A 17,100-nucleotide genomic window follows, 5' to 3' on the forward strand; every position below is an offset into this window, starting at 1 on the left:
TTTACTACATTATGGTCAGTCACAAAAAACCTGCAATAAAACATTTGAGGCATTTAAGTTTGAGTGCATTTTCCACCATATCTGGTATTTCTGACAAACAGGGCAAAGCACTAAGGCTACCTGCCTTGTATCATTTTATTCATAATTGTATTCCATTAACTTTTTGCTACCGCTGGTAGCACATCATCTGTCTTGTAGCCTGGTAACAGTTTTGCACAAAACAAAATAGTGTCATTATTTGTGTAAACAGACAATGTTAAAGTAATGATTCAGGCTATATTACAAATTTTCAGAGGTTTACTTTGCATAAGATTTGAACAGGCTTTGTAAAGTTCAACCTGATACAGAAGAAATTTACTTGCCCAGAATCAACTCCTGATGCACCCATATTTGCCATGCAGCATGGCATAATCCTGTAAAGATGCTTAATCATTATTCTTTGTATAATTACATCAGAAAAGTTTAACACCTTTCAGTTTCTAAAAAAAATATTTATCATTTTGCATATATATATATATATATATATATATATATATATATATATATATATATATATATATATATATATATATATATATATATATATATATATATATATATATATATATATATATATATATATATATATATATATATATATATATAATATTTGTAAATGTAACATCTTTCCATAATATTGTTGATAAAAACAAAACAAAAATATTCAATAAGAATCTAAAGAAATAAGATAATTTCATATCCCATGGAATATTGTCCTTTGAATATAAGTCATGTCAGGATTGTACCTAAGTAATGCCTTTGAGACCCTCTCAGCGCCATCATTTCCAAAATTATGAAGACCTTAAATTCCATTTGTGTATGATCATGCAGCTTACACATAAATGCTATTAAGTCTTTAATAATGTTGTCAGGTTGGCTTGATTGAAATACTATGTATACATAAAAAGAATAACAAATAGGCAACTTTGCAAAACTATTCCAAGCTAAGTAGTGAAATGGTGAACATTGTGAGAGACTAGCAAATTGTTAATAGTAAGAATTTGGACACAGCACAATACAATAGTACAAGCATCATCAGACTAACAGCATGCTTTAACTTGAATTGATAACTAATTTTGTTTGAGCACCCCAGCCTGGCACCTTTTTGTAGAAAAGTCTTTGTGCATCTTCTGAGGTGTTGTGACCCGGCCTGACGGCTCCTACATTTCTCTGGAAGTCATAAATGCTGGGTGGACCTTGACCTTGTTGTGAGTGATGGGATGTAGGTTCAGAGGTTCTTGTATCATCTGGAAAAAGAATGATGTATGGTGGAAAACCGTTATTCAGCACTTACAAATATTTAGGACATGTCTTGAAAGATGAGGATATCCATTACCAACACTAACACAACACCCAATCGTGTAATTCCCTATGGGCAGTGTTACACTTGAGACAGGATGATGTACCAAACTCATTAGTGATTGTTATGACTGCAGTGATTTCTTTGACAAGTGCAAGTTTTCTTACATACTAATTTATATTGGGTGGTAGGGTAAATATTTCCCTCTGAGGTTTGGTGTCTGCCTGTGGCCACCAATCCACCAAATCCCTGATCTGGATTGTTTGATGTGGGGCTTGCAACGTTAACCCTGTTAGGTGGAGTTAGGTTTACAAGGGCTGCTCTGTACAGGCCTTGCAGTCTCCTTTGGTTCTTGTGTTCTTAAACTCAAAGCGAAGTCGAGCTGAGGATATATTAATAAGTTTATTTACATAGTAAAAATAGATGAGCAGGCCTCAAGCCTGCTACTGGAGGTACTACTCCTTACTTAAGCCCTGTCATCTTATGGCAGGTGGTGTTGCTTGGCATCATCATGGTGGTGAGGTGACTCGAATCACCTCCAGCAGCTGCTGGAGGTTGCCTAGTATTTGTCATGCAATGTTGGTGGCCCTTGCTTCCTCCTCTGATAGGTTGTTGACTGCACCCTGCCTCAGATGCTCTGTGGCAGGGGAGGTCAGTAGGTAGTGGGGAATGGGTTTGGGAGTCACAGTGTTCACACTGCCTGTCATAGAACCTACCCAGCAGCTTGTCTAGCATCTATAGTAGGTTCACTTAAGCTAGATTCCTGGAGCCTAGGCAGGTTGGTAAGCTTGCAGCTGATTGGCTGCTCCACTCTCTCGCAGACACTCATGTCAGACCACATCTTGCATGCTCGAGTGAGACATGTTTGTTTATTATATGCCATAGCTCACCTCACATATGAGATAGCCAGTTTTGGTTGACACCATCAGACTCAGCAGTGACTGTTGAATCAAGATGTTTTGTAAAAACTTGACAAAACAAAAAAGAAAATGGTATTACGATGAGTTGAACCGTGAAGATGTTAAAAAAATGTTTATAACATGTTTTACTTATGCTCGCTGTTTTCAACAGTTGCTCATTGACTGCATAAATATATTATTACATTACGTAGGAGAATCTCTCATGAACACGATAGTGTGATCAGAATGCAGTTAAAGCTCCACGTATTGAAAACACAAAGTTATTTATAGCAACATATCACTTGCCGCAACCATCACGGAGCATGCGACAAGCTGCGTTTTTATGTTAAAAAAATGAGTGTCGCGCGCGCCGTGATGGTTGCGAAAATGTTATGTTGCTATAAATGCAGTCAATATGTGAAACATTCACTAGACAGTGCAGCAATCTTGCTGAAACTCAAAATCTAACAAAGATTTACATAGATTTACATAGAAAATCAGACCACCACAGACCCATAGGTCAGACTTGGTGTGGTCATCCATAAACTAAGTGATTTTACATTAATCAGAAGACTCCAAAAAGTTGCATTTCTACTCTAGTTGATATTAAGTTGAAGGAAGGCGGCCAAGCTTATTTATTTTGAAGGAGTTGTCGTGTGTTACACTGGACCTGATGGTGGAAGCTTTATTCATCACTACTTTTCTAGCGTTGGTGAAGAAAAATTTGGTGCAGTCTGAATTTTACTGTCTACATCTCTGAGTTTTCGCATTGTTCCTCGGCACGAAAGTGTCATCGATCATAAACAATGTTGATCTGTCTACATTAAATGAAACCATTAAGTATTTTAAAACATTCATCCAGTTTTTTCCTCGTCTGACGTTTTTCTGAGAAGGGTAGAAGAGGGTAAGGCTTATTTCTTTCTTTTATGAGGAAGGATCATTTGGGTATGACGCTGATTTGCGTTGACTGAACACCTAATAGTTTACAATTTATCCTTGCATGGTGGGAGACCAAAATATTCCCCGCATATTCCTGACTGTTTCTGACTAGACTAATTACACGGAGAGTTTCTTTGTTAAAAGTTTCTTTTTAAGTTTCTTTAATGAATTCCAACATTATTTTTGTTTTATTTGCGCATTGTGTGGGATTTAAGAGGTTTAGCCATTTTGACCCCCAAGTCTTTGACGGTATAGTAGCCCAGCCTCAGGCGATTTATCTGGATATAGTTAGCTTGGGAGATCTGGTGAGGAGGGTGAAGAAGTAGGTAATGAGGCACACATTGTCCCATTAGGCCCCGTCAGATGATGCGTGAAAATGTGGGTGCTCACCCACGTCAGTCCCCACAACACATTAAAAGTAAATCGTTGTGAGCGCAGTGAAGACGTGCACTTCTCTCTACCCAGCTGTGTTGGATAAAACGTGAGCATGACAGCACCCATCCACCCCCGCTTCACTCACCATGTCCCAGTACTTTCAGCTGAGGACATACTTCAAATGATAAGACCTCTACAAGGACAATGTGTGCCTGTAGAAAGTTAAACATCTTTTGTACAAGGACAGAAATGCCAGAAATGCTGCTACAAGGTAAATAATTGACAGCTTGAAAAATTAAATACTTTGTCACATTACTGTATCCTGACGCTCAATCACTGGTCTAATTTTGTTTTGTTTTGTGGAAAACGGTCACAGGCAGTCATGTAATTTATGAAGTTCAATTCATATTCCATTGCCAATTCCCTAAATATGTTGGTGGCTACCCACTGTTTGCCTATTGAAAAGCCACTGATTTGCCCATTTCCTCTGGCTTTCCTGTTCTTTATGGCACTAACCAGTGCAAGAGCCTGAAGAGCAGTGGTTTTGTGTGACATCTCCGTCAACAGCTTTTGATGTACTGACGCGCTGCACCCACCCATGCAGCCACGCAGAGCGCCATATAGCCTAGTGCAGCACACGTCTGAAGACACGTTGGGTGATGACGCACAACTTTCCACCCTTGTGCCTGACCACCTTACCTTACAAGTTGCATTGTGTGATGGGGCCTTTAGATGTGCCAGCAAGGCTGACCTGGAGTTCGTGCAGATGACCACTGCATCCTACTGCCAGTGCCAGACATGCTCCAAGGTGTGCTGGATCACCACCAACATGGTTTGCAGAAGGGAAGAGTAGGGGATCTTCAGGACAGCAACTCTCCATCTGTGACTGCTGCTGCTCCTGTCATGCCTTAGGTAGGATCAACAAATCCATAGTATAGTAGCCCATGCTGCCCAGTGTGATGGCTTGCACCACCGCTGTCAGAACATGCTGCTGAAGCTCTATAGTGCATGCAATGTGCCTTGCTTGCTGGCAGGTCAGTAATCACCACTTACATCAGTGGTGGCTGCCAAGGGGCAGCATATCATAGCCAGGGATGGGGCAGTTGGGTCTCTCCTGCAGCAGGAGCTGTGTGTTGAGCAGGGCTAGGTGTTGCTGTAGATGGGTTCAAGCACTGTGGTAGCACATGGGGAAGTTGTCAGCAATTGGTCTCTCATCCCTGCTGAAGGATATTGGCCGCTGTAAGTGGTGTGTGTGTGTGTGTGTGTGTGTGTGTGTGTGTGAGCAAAGTACTGACCAAGATAATGCTCTCCAGACTGACAAAACATCTGACCGAGTCAATACTCCCTGAAACACCATGTGGATTCTGGAAAGAAAGAAGCACCTGTGATATGATCTTTGTTGCACACCAAATACAAGAGAAATGCCACGAACAGAACCATGAGCTATACATTGCATTTATCGATCTTGCAAAAGCATTTGATACTGTCAACAGAGAGCTTCTGTGGAATGTTCTATCAAAATTTGGCATTCCAGACAAATTGCTTACCATTCTGAAGAGCCTCCATGACAACATGAGTGCTTGTGTGTCTATTGGCGGAAACAAGTCCGAACCCTTCAACGTGGAAGTGGGAGTAAAACAGGGATGTGTATTGGCCCCTGTCATTTTCAACATCTATCTTACTACAGTCATCCTCTTAAGTCACCAGCAAATGACCCCTGATGATGGAGTTAAGATCCAATTCCGTCTCGATGGCAACTTGTTTAATCTCAGACGTCTACAAGCACAAACAAAAACAGAAATAGCACATTTCCTGGAGCTTCAATACGCAGATGATTGTGCTGTCCTTGCACACACCCCAGAAGCTCTTCAATGGAGTCTCACTATCATCTCCAACATATATCATGCAATGGGGCTCCGCATAAATGTCAGTAAAACAGAGATAATATCTCAGAGAAACAACCCAGCAGAGCCTCTTGCAATTCAGATAAACGAAGAGGATGTAAAGCAGGTGGAGAACTTTAAATACCTTGGAAGTGTGCTTACTGATAAACATAACATTGATGCGGAAGTCCTAGCACGGATCAATCTAGCCACATTCTCTTTCGGACGTCTGAGATCCAGAGTCTTTGATAACACCAACCTGAGAATCAAGACAAAGGTTATCAGTATACACAGCTGTATGCCTCTCCACCCTCCTTTACGGTGCTGAATCCTGGACTACCTATCAGCGTCACATTAAACAGCTTGAGTCATTTCATATCAGATGCTTACAGCACATCCTAGGACTAAAATGGCAAGATAAAGTCCCTCACACAGAAATCCTCCAGAGGGCAGGGACAATCAGTATAGAAGCCATGCTGGCAAGAAAGCAGCTAAGGTGGATCGGACATGTATTCCGGATGCCTGAGCAGCGTCTACCCTGCCAAGTTTTGTATGGCCAGCTCCCTGATGCACGCCACAACCCAGGGGGCCAGAAGAAGAGATATAAAGATCAAATAAGAACAACTCTGAAGAAATGTAACATCGTGCCAAAAGAGCTTGAGAACAATGCTTCAGACAGAGAACAATGGCGGGTCCTCTGCAGTGAAGGATGTAGCCATCTTAAAGAAGCTCAGAGCCTGGCCAGGGAAGAGCGTATACAGCGGAGACACAACCAGAACAGAGTTCTCCAAGCAAGCCCGGACCTTACATGCCAACTGTGCGGTAGAATTTGCGGATCCAGGATTGGCCTGCACAGCCACACGTTGGCATGAAAGACAGTGAATAACACCCTTTATGAGTATAGCAGATGTCGTCTTCTGTAATAGAAGGACAGTTTGAGTGAGTGTGAGCGGGTGGCCTTGTTCGAGTCATTGAGCGGTTTGGTGTTTGAGCGTATCGTTGATTCCTTGTTGGGTATTTCTTGGGGTTATCACATTGTTGGGGTGAATTGGTTGTGGGCTATTCCAGCTGTGAAGCAGGGGCTTCGGAGTCGGCAGGAGTGACGTCAGCAACGAATGTGAGGACGTTCCTGCTGGAGCGAGGGGGATCAGTTTGCGTCAGAGACCCACCCGAGCACCTGCCCTTGCCTCTACCCGAGCAGCCACTTGTACTCTGCCCGTTACCCCTACAGCCGACACCTGTCTGCAGCCTTCTCATTTCTTGTTAAATTAAAGAGGAAAAGCTAAGTAGACTTGTTCGCCTTACTGCCACAGCTGCCTGACAGGCCACAAACTGCTGGACCCTGGTGGCCAGTGGCACCAGCGTTGTCTTGCTCTGCATGACACAGGCACTGGTCTAGCATGACCTGGTTTGGATGACCTTGATCCTGATCTGCTGGTGTTGTGACACCATGATGAGTACAGGTGCACTGTAATCATACCTGTCAAACTACTGTGGTGTCTTGCCATAAGACTTTGTGTTAGAGACCATAAGTTTGTGTATATAAAACATAAGACTTGACAGGAATGATTCCGACGGACTCAAGCAGGGTGCACGAGGTAACCCCCCCCCCACACACACACACTATCCGTAACAGTAACCGTTACTCAGCACGCTCACATGAATTTAAATATGGCACGTACGATATATTTCAAATTTAAAACAAACATATAAAAAAAAAACATCGCAAGCGTAGAAAAAACGTAAGATTTTCAACTTACGCCGTAAGACTTGAAAACCACCGAAATTACGCAAAAAACGTAAGACTTGACAGGTATGTGTAATCCATCAGCGTGCACTCACTCTTCAAATGAAATAGTCTTCGAATGGTATATGAGGCTCTGGCGTGTAACGTCATTGCACTCATGGCATTGGTCCTTGACAGAGCCCTCTCCCTCAGGTAGCTGATTTGTGTTGTGAAAGTCAGCCCTCAGTCCACCTACATCCTGAGGTACTGGTAGGAACGAGTCCAGTCTAGTCTGACGCCCAGTATTCAGAGGTGACACTTTGGGGTGGCATCCTTGGTCATCAGGGCCTTGGACATCTCAACATAAGTCTTTGGCCCCAGCTCCTTGCACTTTTGACTGACAAGGTCAAGGGCCTGCTTGGCCCTGGCAGTCCTGTTGTCATGACCTTTTACAATGAGGACAAGGTTGTTGGGGTAGCTGAGGAGTGTTGTGCCATCTTGGAAGGGCAGGGCAACCAGCTGCTCCACAAGAGGAGGGGACTAAGGATGCCCCCCTAAGGTGTTCCATTCTCCAGCCTGCAGTAGCTTGAGTGCTGACTCTGGAACCTGACCCTGGTGTACCAGTGCTGCAAGTAATCCTCCAGCTAGGCAAGGAGATGGCCCTGAACACCTTCTGCACCAATACAGAGAGAATGGTGTGAGCATTACCAGCTGAAACTGCCCTATAGCTTTACTTTCCTGTCTATCTAAAGCTTTTGAATCAATCCTTAACTGAAAGATTCAAAAGCACATTTCCACTTATAGCCTTCTATCTGATCGCCAGTATGGGTTCCGCAAGGGGCGTTCTACTGGCGATCTTCTTGCTCTCTTAACTGATTCTTGGTCATCCTCTCTTAGCCGTTTCGGTGAAACTTTCTCAGTTGCGCTAGACATATCGAAAGCCTTCGATAGAGTCTGGCACAAGTCTTTGCTTTCTAAACTGCCCTATTTCGGATTCTATCCTTCTCTCTGTTTCTTTATCTCCAGTTTCCTTTCCGGCCGTTCTATCTCTGCTGTGATAGACGGTCACTGTTCTTCCCCTAAACCTATCAACAGTGGTATTCCACAGGGTTCTGTCCTATCACCCACTCTCTTCCTGTTATTCATCAATGATCTTCTTTCCATAACAAACTGTCCTATCCACTCATACGCTGATGACTCCACTCTGCATTATTCAACTTCTTTCAACAGAAGACCCTCTCAACAGGAATTACATGACTCCAGGATGGAGACTGCAGAACGCTTAACCTCAGACCTTTCTAAAATTTCCAATTGGGGTAAAAGGAACCTTATGTCCTTCAATGCCTCAAAAACCAAATTTCTCCACCTATCAACTCGACACAACCTTCCAAACACCTATCCCCTATTCTTCGACAACACTCAGCTATCACCATCTTCAACACTAAACATCCTCGGTTTATCCTTAACTCAAAATCTTAACTGGAAACTTCACATCTCCTCTCTCACTAAATCAGCTTCCTCGAGGTTGGGCGTTCTGTATCGTCTCCGCCAGTTCTTCTCCCCCGCACAGTTGCAATCCATATACAGGGGCATTGTCCGCCCTCGTATGGAGTATGTTTCTCACGTGTGGGGGGGCTCCACTCACACAGCTCTCTTGGGCAGAGTGGAGTCTAAGGCTCTTCGTCTCATCAGCTCTCCTCCTCTTACTGATAGTCTTCTACCTCTTAATCTCCGCCGCCATGTTGCCTCTCTATCTTCTATCAATATTTTCATGCTGACTGCTCTTCTGAACTTGTTAACTGCATGCCTCCCCCCCTCCCGCGGCCCCGTTGCACACGACTTTCTACTCGTGCTCATCCCTATACTATACAAATCTCTTACGCATGAGTTAACCAGCATCTTGACTCTTTCATCCCTGACGCTGGTAAACTCTGGAACAATCTTCCTTCATCTGTATTTCCTCCTGCCTACGACTTGAACTCTTTCAAGAGCTAGGGTATCAGGACACCTCTCCTCCCAAAATTGACTCCTCTTTTGGCCACCTCTTTTGATTCTTTTTAGGAGCAGCGAGTAGCGGACTTTTTTTTTATTGTTTCCTTTTTTTTTGTGCCCTTGAGTTGTCTCCTTTGTTGTTGGGAAAAAAAAAATGTCTAGGAATATCAGGATGGATGGTTGCTTGTTGACCTGGCTAGGAGGGTGACGACACTGTCAGCATTGCCCACCCATGGTAAAGCCAAAGATGTGAGGGGTACAGTGGTCCAAGGCATCACACAAGGCAGTTGAGAACTATCCACTCTGCTGCCTTGGCCATACAGCTCATCAGGGAAATGGGCCTTGGGTTGGTGGGTTCCCTGGGTTTCAGGATTGGTTGTGTTGGTTGTCTTTCATGTAGATGGGAGGCATCATGCCAGCCATTAACAGTTGATCATGGCCTGGCAGTGGCAAGATCAGTAGTTGAGAGTTTCATTAAATAGTGGTCTGGCATGGACAATAGAGTCTGTCTCAGAAGGGTTGCTATAGGCTACTTCAGCAAACCATGGCAAACTGCAGTAGTTTCTTGTTAAGGTTGCTCCATGCTTCTGCTACCAGGAAAATTGACGGCTCTCTATTTCTGAATTTTGCAAGACCCAAAAGGCTTACACTTTTAAGTTCTTGGTGTCACAAACCCAAGCTGCACTGCTGGATGCATTTTTTTTTTTCAACAGAGGAAGCAGCTCAAGGGCAACGAAAAAAAAGCCCACTAACCATTACTCCTATAAAAGATGAAGTAAAGAGTAGCCAAAAGAGACGTCAACTACGGGTGGAGAGGTGTCTTGATACACTCCTCTTGAAAGAGGTCAAGTCATAGGCAGGAGGAAATACAGATGAAGGAAGGTTGTTCCAGAGTTTACCAATGTAAGGGATGAAAGAGTGAAGATGTTGGTTAACTCTTGCATAAGGGGTTTGGACAGTACAGGGATGAGCTAGAGTAGAAAGTCGAGTGCAGCTGGGCTGCGGGACGGGGGGAGGCATGCAGTTAGCAAATTCAGAAGAGCAGTCAGCATGAAAATATTGATAGAAGACAGAAAGAGAGGCAACATGGCAGTGGAATTTAAGAGGTAGAAGACTGTCAGTATGAGGAGGGGAGCTGATGAGACGAAGAGCCAGTATATGGATAAGATCTGTGTGAGGGTAAAGAACTGACGGAGACGATACAGAACGCCCAACCTCGAGGAAGCTGATTTAGTAAGAGAGGAGATGAGAAGTTTCCAGTTGAAATTTTGAGTTAAGGATAGACTGAGGATGTTTAGTGTAGAAGAAGGTGACATCTGAGTGTTGTGGAAGAATAGGGGATCGGTGTTTGGAAGATTGTGTTGAGTGGATAGGATACTGTAGTTGGTGGAGAAATTGAGTTTTTGAGGCGTTGAAGGACACCAAGTTCTTCTTGCTCAAATCAGAAATGATAGTAAGGTCTTAGATTAAGCATTCTGCGGCCTCTAGCCTGGAATCGTGTAGTTCCTGTTGGGTGGGTCTTCTATCAAAAGAAGTTGAGTAATGTAGAGTCATCAGCATAAGAATGGAAAGGACAGTTTATTTTGGAAAGATCATCAATGAACAACAGGAAGAGAGTGGGAGATAGGACAGAGCCCTGTGGGACACCTCTATTGATAGGTTTATGGAAAGAACAGTGACCATCTTCCACAGCAGAGATAGATCGGCCAGTAAGGAAACTGGAGATAAAGGAAGAGAGAGAAGGATAGAACCCGTATGAGGGTAGTTTGGAAAGCAAAGAGTTGTGCCAGACCCTATCAAAGGTTTTTGATATGTCTAGCGCAACCGCAAAAGTTTCACTGAAACGGCTGAGAGGATGACGAAGAGTCAGTTATGAAGGCAAGGAGATCGATCACCAGTAGAACGCCCCTTGCGAAACCCTTTCTAGCAATCAGAAAGAAAGTCAGAAGTGGATAGATGCTTAAGAATCATCCGGTTAAGAATTGATTTAAAAGCTTTAGAATCTAAAGCTTCTTGTCTATCTAAAGAGATAGACAAGAAAGTAAAGCTATAGGACGGTGGTTTGAGGGATTGGAACGGTCACTCTTCTTAGGCACAGGCTGAATGTAGGCATACTTCCAGCAGGAAGGAAAGGTATATGTTGACAGGCAGAAACGAAAGAGTTTGACCAGGCAGGGTGTCGGCACGGAAGCATAGTTTTTAAGGACAATTGGAGGCACTCCATCAGGCCCATAAGCCTTCTGAGGATTGAAGCCAGAGAGGGCATAGAAAACATCATTCTTAAGAATCTTAATAACAGGCATAAAGGAGTCAGAGGGGGGATGAGTAGGAGGAATATGCCCAGAATCGTCCAGAGTGGAGAGCATGTTGTAGCAATGTTGGAAGGGTTGCTAAGGAGATTAACCACATCCTCAGAAGTACTCATTGAAGGATCCTTCAAAAGTGTACCGAGTTCTTTGCAACTGATCATAAGATTCTTGTCGCATTCATGCTTCATGTCAGATCAAGAAGAATCTCAAAATGTAACCATGCTAGGTTTCATCTTAACCCCCCTCAGACCCAGTGATATATTTTGTTCATTCATTCCAGTGGCAGGGAGTGGACAAATCTAACAGCTGTGCTGTGGAAATAACTGTCATTGAGCATTGCTAGACACTTACTTTTGAAATTGATCATCTCACTCACAATTGCCCAAAAATGGCAGACGTCGTTCCCTGATTTTGGAGAATAGTTATTGTTCTGCTGAGGCCAATGACGTTTTATGCTTCTTTGGTGTTTCTGGACAACATTTTGTGAATGATGCAAAATGCGTTCTTGGGACTGAGGGGGTTAAGACTTGGCTTGTACTCATGAGTAAATAGTGGTGGACTCAAACTGATTAAATGTGCTCGGCACCTTTGAAGACCCTGCAGAACTGTGTATTTACCTAGTTGTAGTTTTACAGGGCCTGGGCTTTACGCTCGTGTGGTCCTGTCTTCGTATCTATATTTATCCAACTTTTCCTTAAAGCTTTGCACACTCCTCGCTGATACTACATCCTCACTTAGCCTGTTCCAAACCTCTATATTTCATTGCAGGAAGCTATAATTTTTTGTCTCTCAAGCATATTCCCTTCCTCAATTTTTTACTATGTCCTCTTGTGTTCCTGGTGGTAATTTTTTCTTTTAGTAGTAACTCCTTGTTGTCTACTTCTATATTGCTCAATAATTTGTAGATTTGTATCAGGTCTCCCCTTTCTCTTCTTTGTTCTAGTGTTTGTAAGTCCATTTCCTTTAGTCTTTCGTCATATGTTAATCCCTCCAGCTCTGGAACCATTTTTGTTGCCATCCTTTGTATTCTTTCTAGTTTCTTTATGTGTTTCTTCTTATGGGGAGACCACACTGCCTCTGCCTTCAACATGATCTCTAAGCTGCCTAAGGTTAAGGAATGGTTTTGGCTCAGTGGAGACTTTGGAGAATATCAAGGAGTCAGTCTGTCTGCCTTGCTGAGAATGAAGACATGCCATGAAGTACTGGAGTTTTTCTGAAAAGAGAAAAAGAGAGGTATGTCAGGAGTCTTACTGAGGCAGGGCAAGTCAAAGGTCATTAATATTGAAATGACCATTACTGCCCACAGTGAGACTCCTAACATACCTCTCCTTGTCCTTCTCAGAAGAGCTCTAATCCTGTATGACAGAGTCCTATGTTGGTCCTGAGTCCCAGCAAGCTGTGACTAATAGATATTTTACAATGTCTTTTTAAGCAAAACCACTCCTTACCTCAGACATTCAATAATTCATTCCTTGGCAGCTCTGAGAGTTGCATGTTTGATGGTATCCCACAGTTCTGCAAAGTCTTCAAGGAGCACATTAAGCCAATTTAAGACTCACTATGTACTCATGAGCCCATGCTAAGTTTTCAGTCTCGAGGCAGTTTGGTTACATCTTGAGATTCTTCTTGACCTGACAATAAATTTGTGTTTAACAACAAGTCTATGATCAGTTATAAAATTCTCTGCCCTCCAGAAATTCCTGCTGTTCTGTATGGTTCTCCAACAAATACTACAAGATAGTGGTCAGTCTCCATAGCTATCCCTTTTGCATTGCCCTTCCATGACCAATAGTTCAGCTCTGGTTTCATACTGAGAATCTGCAATCCTCAATCTTAAGGATTGCAAAGTTCAGGAGAGAACTGTTACTGTTCTTGGTACCAGAGCCATAAGGACCAGGGGACCAACACAACTCATGAGCAGTTTTCAGTGCCAGCAGTATTATAAAAGTTGTCGAAGAGTGTGTGTCCCTAGGAGTGCACTGATCAAGTATGGAGTGGTATAAAACAGCAACTTGATTTTCATACATCTCGGGGAGAGTATACACTGTTTTAAGAGTCGAACCCAAAGTGTCCATCCTCATTTGCATTGAGTACGTGTTACACTCAACTGGAGTAATTTCACCAATGAATGGCTGTAGTTGGCTGGAGATGCCTATAGGTATCCTTCTAAGACAGGTACTATTGTCCATGCCTGACCACTAGTAGGTGAACCTCCCACTACTGATCTCGCCACTGCCAGGCCTTCTCGTCTCAGAGGCTCTCAGTATTTCCATCTTCATCCTCCTGAGTTCATTCAACATGTGAGGCAGTTCGGGATCCTCGGGATGTTCCAGGTGCCCATATGCAGAACCCTTTGAAGTTTTACCCAGGCTTGGTTTCATGGGCAGGTGTTACTTTTATACTTAACCCCTCTGTAAACAGCAGAAGTGATAATCTTGTTGCTGCCAACGCTAAACACCGAAAATAGCCTGTATTTACATACTCCTTACTCTTAACCTACAATGGACGAGCAAATGGAACAGACTTTGTCTTCACTATTAAATCTTCCTCTTTCTAATGATGCCATCCATAAGTCTCTACATGCCATGGTTATGGAGAAACAGCGAGTTGAAGAGGAAAATTTTTTGGCAGGAATGGCCTCTTGCCTTCCATGCGTCCATTTTGGCTGCTTGGCCATGGCTAGGTCATTATGAAAACGGGTGCCCCGAGCTCTATTTACGCAAGCTAGACTATAACATAAGCTCCCTCCACGCAATACAGCTCTTATTGTGTGTGGTTAGCGGGTGGGTAATACGAGCGGCGTTGAGGTCCGAGGGCGGGAGGGCGCGAGTAGGAAATCGGACTCGTCGGAGCCAGTGTCGCTGCTTGCAGCCATGGTGAAAGCAGAGCCAGACATTGACAGAGTAGCTGAACTAACTCTCAGGCAGAGTTCCCAATGAGTAAATAACAAAAATTAGCAAAAAGTAGCAAAATTTGGTGTAAAAATAGCAAGGTTGTTATAACTGCCTCTGGTCCTCGCTCGGTAAAGTGGCTATAGCCGCCTCCGCTCCTTAAGGGGTTAATCCCTAAAGGGTGGGTATGTAGTGCGAAATCAGTTCTCCCCATGTTTTCCTGAAAATTGCTCACTTTCAATTATTGATTTCACGGCTCTGCTTAAGCCAAAATCTTTAAATTTATAAGCATTCCCTTTTCCATCCTCACTCTTCAATCTGCCAGAAACCTGAAGTCTCTACGTCATGTGGTGAAGTGCAGTAACTTTTACCTCGTAGCAGGACTGTGTTCGGAATGCTGCGCAGGTTGTGGGAGGTGCAGTGTAGCTATCAGCCCTTCCACCACCTGCACTCGACCCCGCTGCAAAGCCCCTTCATTACTCTCATATTCTTAACTTGGTAACCCTGAAGGGTGGTAAGATGCATCCTCAGGGGCCTCAAAATTCCACCATCACCATAATGAGATTGATCTACAGGATGGCCACCAAAGTGAGGTTACACAATAATGGGGCTCAGCCTTTCTGATAAAACAAGGGGTTGGAGGTCAACGCTGTTGCTGTCACTGTCTTCACCACCAACACCACTTTTGAAGTTTGAAAAAGTCACTTTCAGCTATCTCCCAATTGCACTAACACAGAGCTCTTTTGGGAGCAAGAAGTGGCTTATGAGGAATCGAGGTCGCTTGTTGTGGACACTCGGGCGTGGAATCAGACGAGGAAGATCCAAAAGACTCTCCTCCTGCCATTGTTACAGTCACGGAAACATTGAGAATGGCATGGAGGAGTTGTGTGGCAGCCTAGAAGTCATGCTGACCCATAACTCCCCAATGCAAACTTCAAAATTACAGCATAAAAAGGCAGACCAGTAAACCCCATCACCTGCCCTTGATCTGGCAACTGGAAAAACCTGTCAGCTGCCCTTTAGGGGTTAAGAGTGCAGGATACATTATTATTATAGGAAACGAATCGGGTAAAGAGGAAGGAATGCGACACTATAAAGTGCCTGTTCAGCAGCCCCAAATCTATCACTTGTACCAAAAAGATGATTGTCACTCACCATTCCACTGATTTGGCTTGACAATATCAAAGACCTTGTCAGGGCAGAGCTGGTGTTCATATGGCAAGGCTTCTTGATGAACCTGGTGGGTGTTTCCCAAAATTAAAGCAGAACCAATGGCATTACTGGATGTGTTATTTGATGCTGAGGGCCTGGAAGACTTGTCCCATGTCTGATGGAGGAACTCAGGTGCTGGACTAGTCTGGGGCAAAAAACTGGGAAATGAAGATGTTGATGGGTGAGGAGAATCATGACTGTTTGGCTGAATAGGGAGTGGCACTGGACATGTAGTGTCAGCCTTAGGATTGGGGAGGTTAGAGAAATATGGGGACACTACAACGACTTCTTCTCTTTCCTTTGGTCTAGAGCTCCCTTGTGGTTGCAGAAGCAGCTGTGATGGCAGTAAATACTGATACTGTTGTGGTTCTTGCTGGCACTGCCATGGTGGCAGTTGTTCATGCTGCTGTGGTAGTTGCTGGTATTGCCATGGTGTCAGGTGTGGTGACTGCATACATGTACCACTGTCTTGCTCCATGATATGCAGGTATTTGTGTGGATTAAATAGATCCTTTGAGGGGTGCTTGGCATAACTTCCCATGAGAATTTGAGGATCTGCTGATTTTGTTTGTGTGAAATATTTTGTATCACTGACCTGTGAAGAGCTATATTCATTGTTACCAGTTATTGGAATAACTGTAGCAGTGTGCTTAGAGCAGTTTCTTTGTGTTGGCTCCTCAGTTGTGACAACTGCAGTAGGAGGGAAGGTGCTATATGCAGCTGGGGGAACATTTGTATTGTGGAAATGAGAGTATGGATTTTTAGGAACTGCTTCATCACTTGCTTTGCAAGAGTATTCACTCTTGACATCATTTGCTCCAAATATTAAAACTTTTTCTGGCAAGTAATGGGACAAAGAAACTGAAGGAATCTGTCTCCCTTCCTCCTCACAGCAGAGAGTTGTGTCTTCTGAACCTCTCCTATCCAGAGGGTATGTTTTTGCTGTGTTATTAGAGCCGTCAGAACTATAATGTGCATCAGCATCATCTGCATTTTGATAATAACTTTCTGCAGTCTTGCATTTGTGTGTTTGTTCATCAGTATTGGTTAATACTGCCTCCTTACTTAGACAAGAATATCTGCCAATCTTGATGTCACGTATGGGCTCATCATGTATTAGCTTGTAGAGCATCTGAAATAACACAGAAGCATAAGATTCATGCAATCAGGCCAAAGTAGGTTTTAGTCCCCAAGCATGATGTTGTATTTGCCATTTTTCCACAAATGAGAAGGTAAATGATCAGCAGCCATACAGCAAGGTGGGTCTTACTGTTATTATTCTGTCTGGTATCCAGGGCAGGGCCTTCCTTAGCTGATGTACAGGGGACTCCAACACTTGTAGTAAGCTCATGGCTGTCAGAATCACCTGAAATATCATTTGAGAAGCTTTAGCCCTTTCAATACAGTGACGCAGACGTCGGCGTCACAGTATGGAAAGGGTTAAGAGGAAATGGAAGAGGATTAATCCTCTTCTAAACCTCTTAATCCTCTTCCATTTCCTCTTAAGAGGTTTAGAAGAGAATTAAGAGGAAATG

At 43.5% G+C, this 17,100-nt stretch overlaps 1 protein-coding gene across 1 annotated transcript; it reads right to left on the reverse strand.

Moving 5' to 3' along the window:
- Positions 1-667: 667 nt before the first annotated feature.
- Positions 668-16,931, reverse strand: LOC126981571 (uncharacterized; the record flags this gene model as incomplete). The annotated part of the gene is given in 3 exon segments (XM_050832972.1): positions 668-1,286; positions 15,509-16,697; positions 16,836-16,931. Coding segments are annotated over 3 exon segments (1,479 nt in total), but the record flags the coding sequence as incomplete, so codon positions are not given.
- Positions 16,932-17,100: the final 169 nt, after the last annotated feature.

Source organism: Eriocheir sinensis, chromosome 48 (genome assembly GCF_024679095.1).
Source record: "Eriocheir sinensis breed Jianghai 21 chromosome 48, ASM2467909v1, whole genome shotgun sequence".
NCBI classification, from domain to species: domain Eukaryota; kingdom Metazoa; phylum Arthropoda; class Malacostraca; order Decapoda; family Varunidae; genus Eriocheir; species Eriocheir sinensis.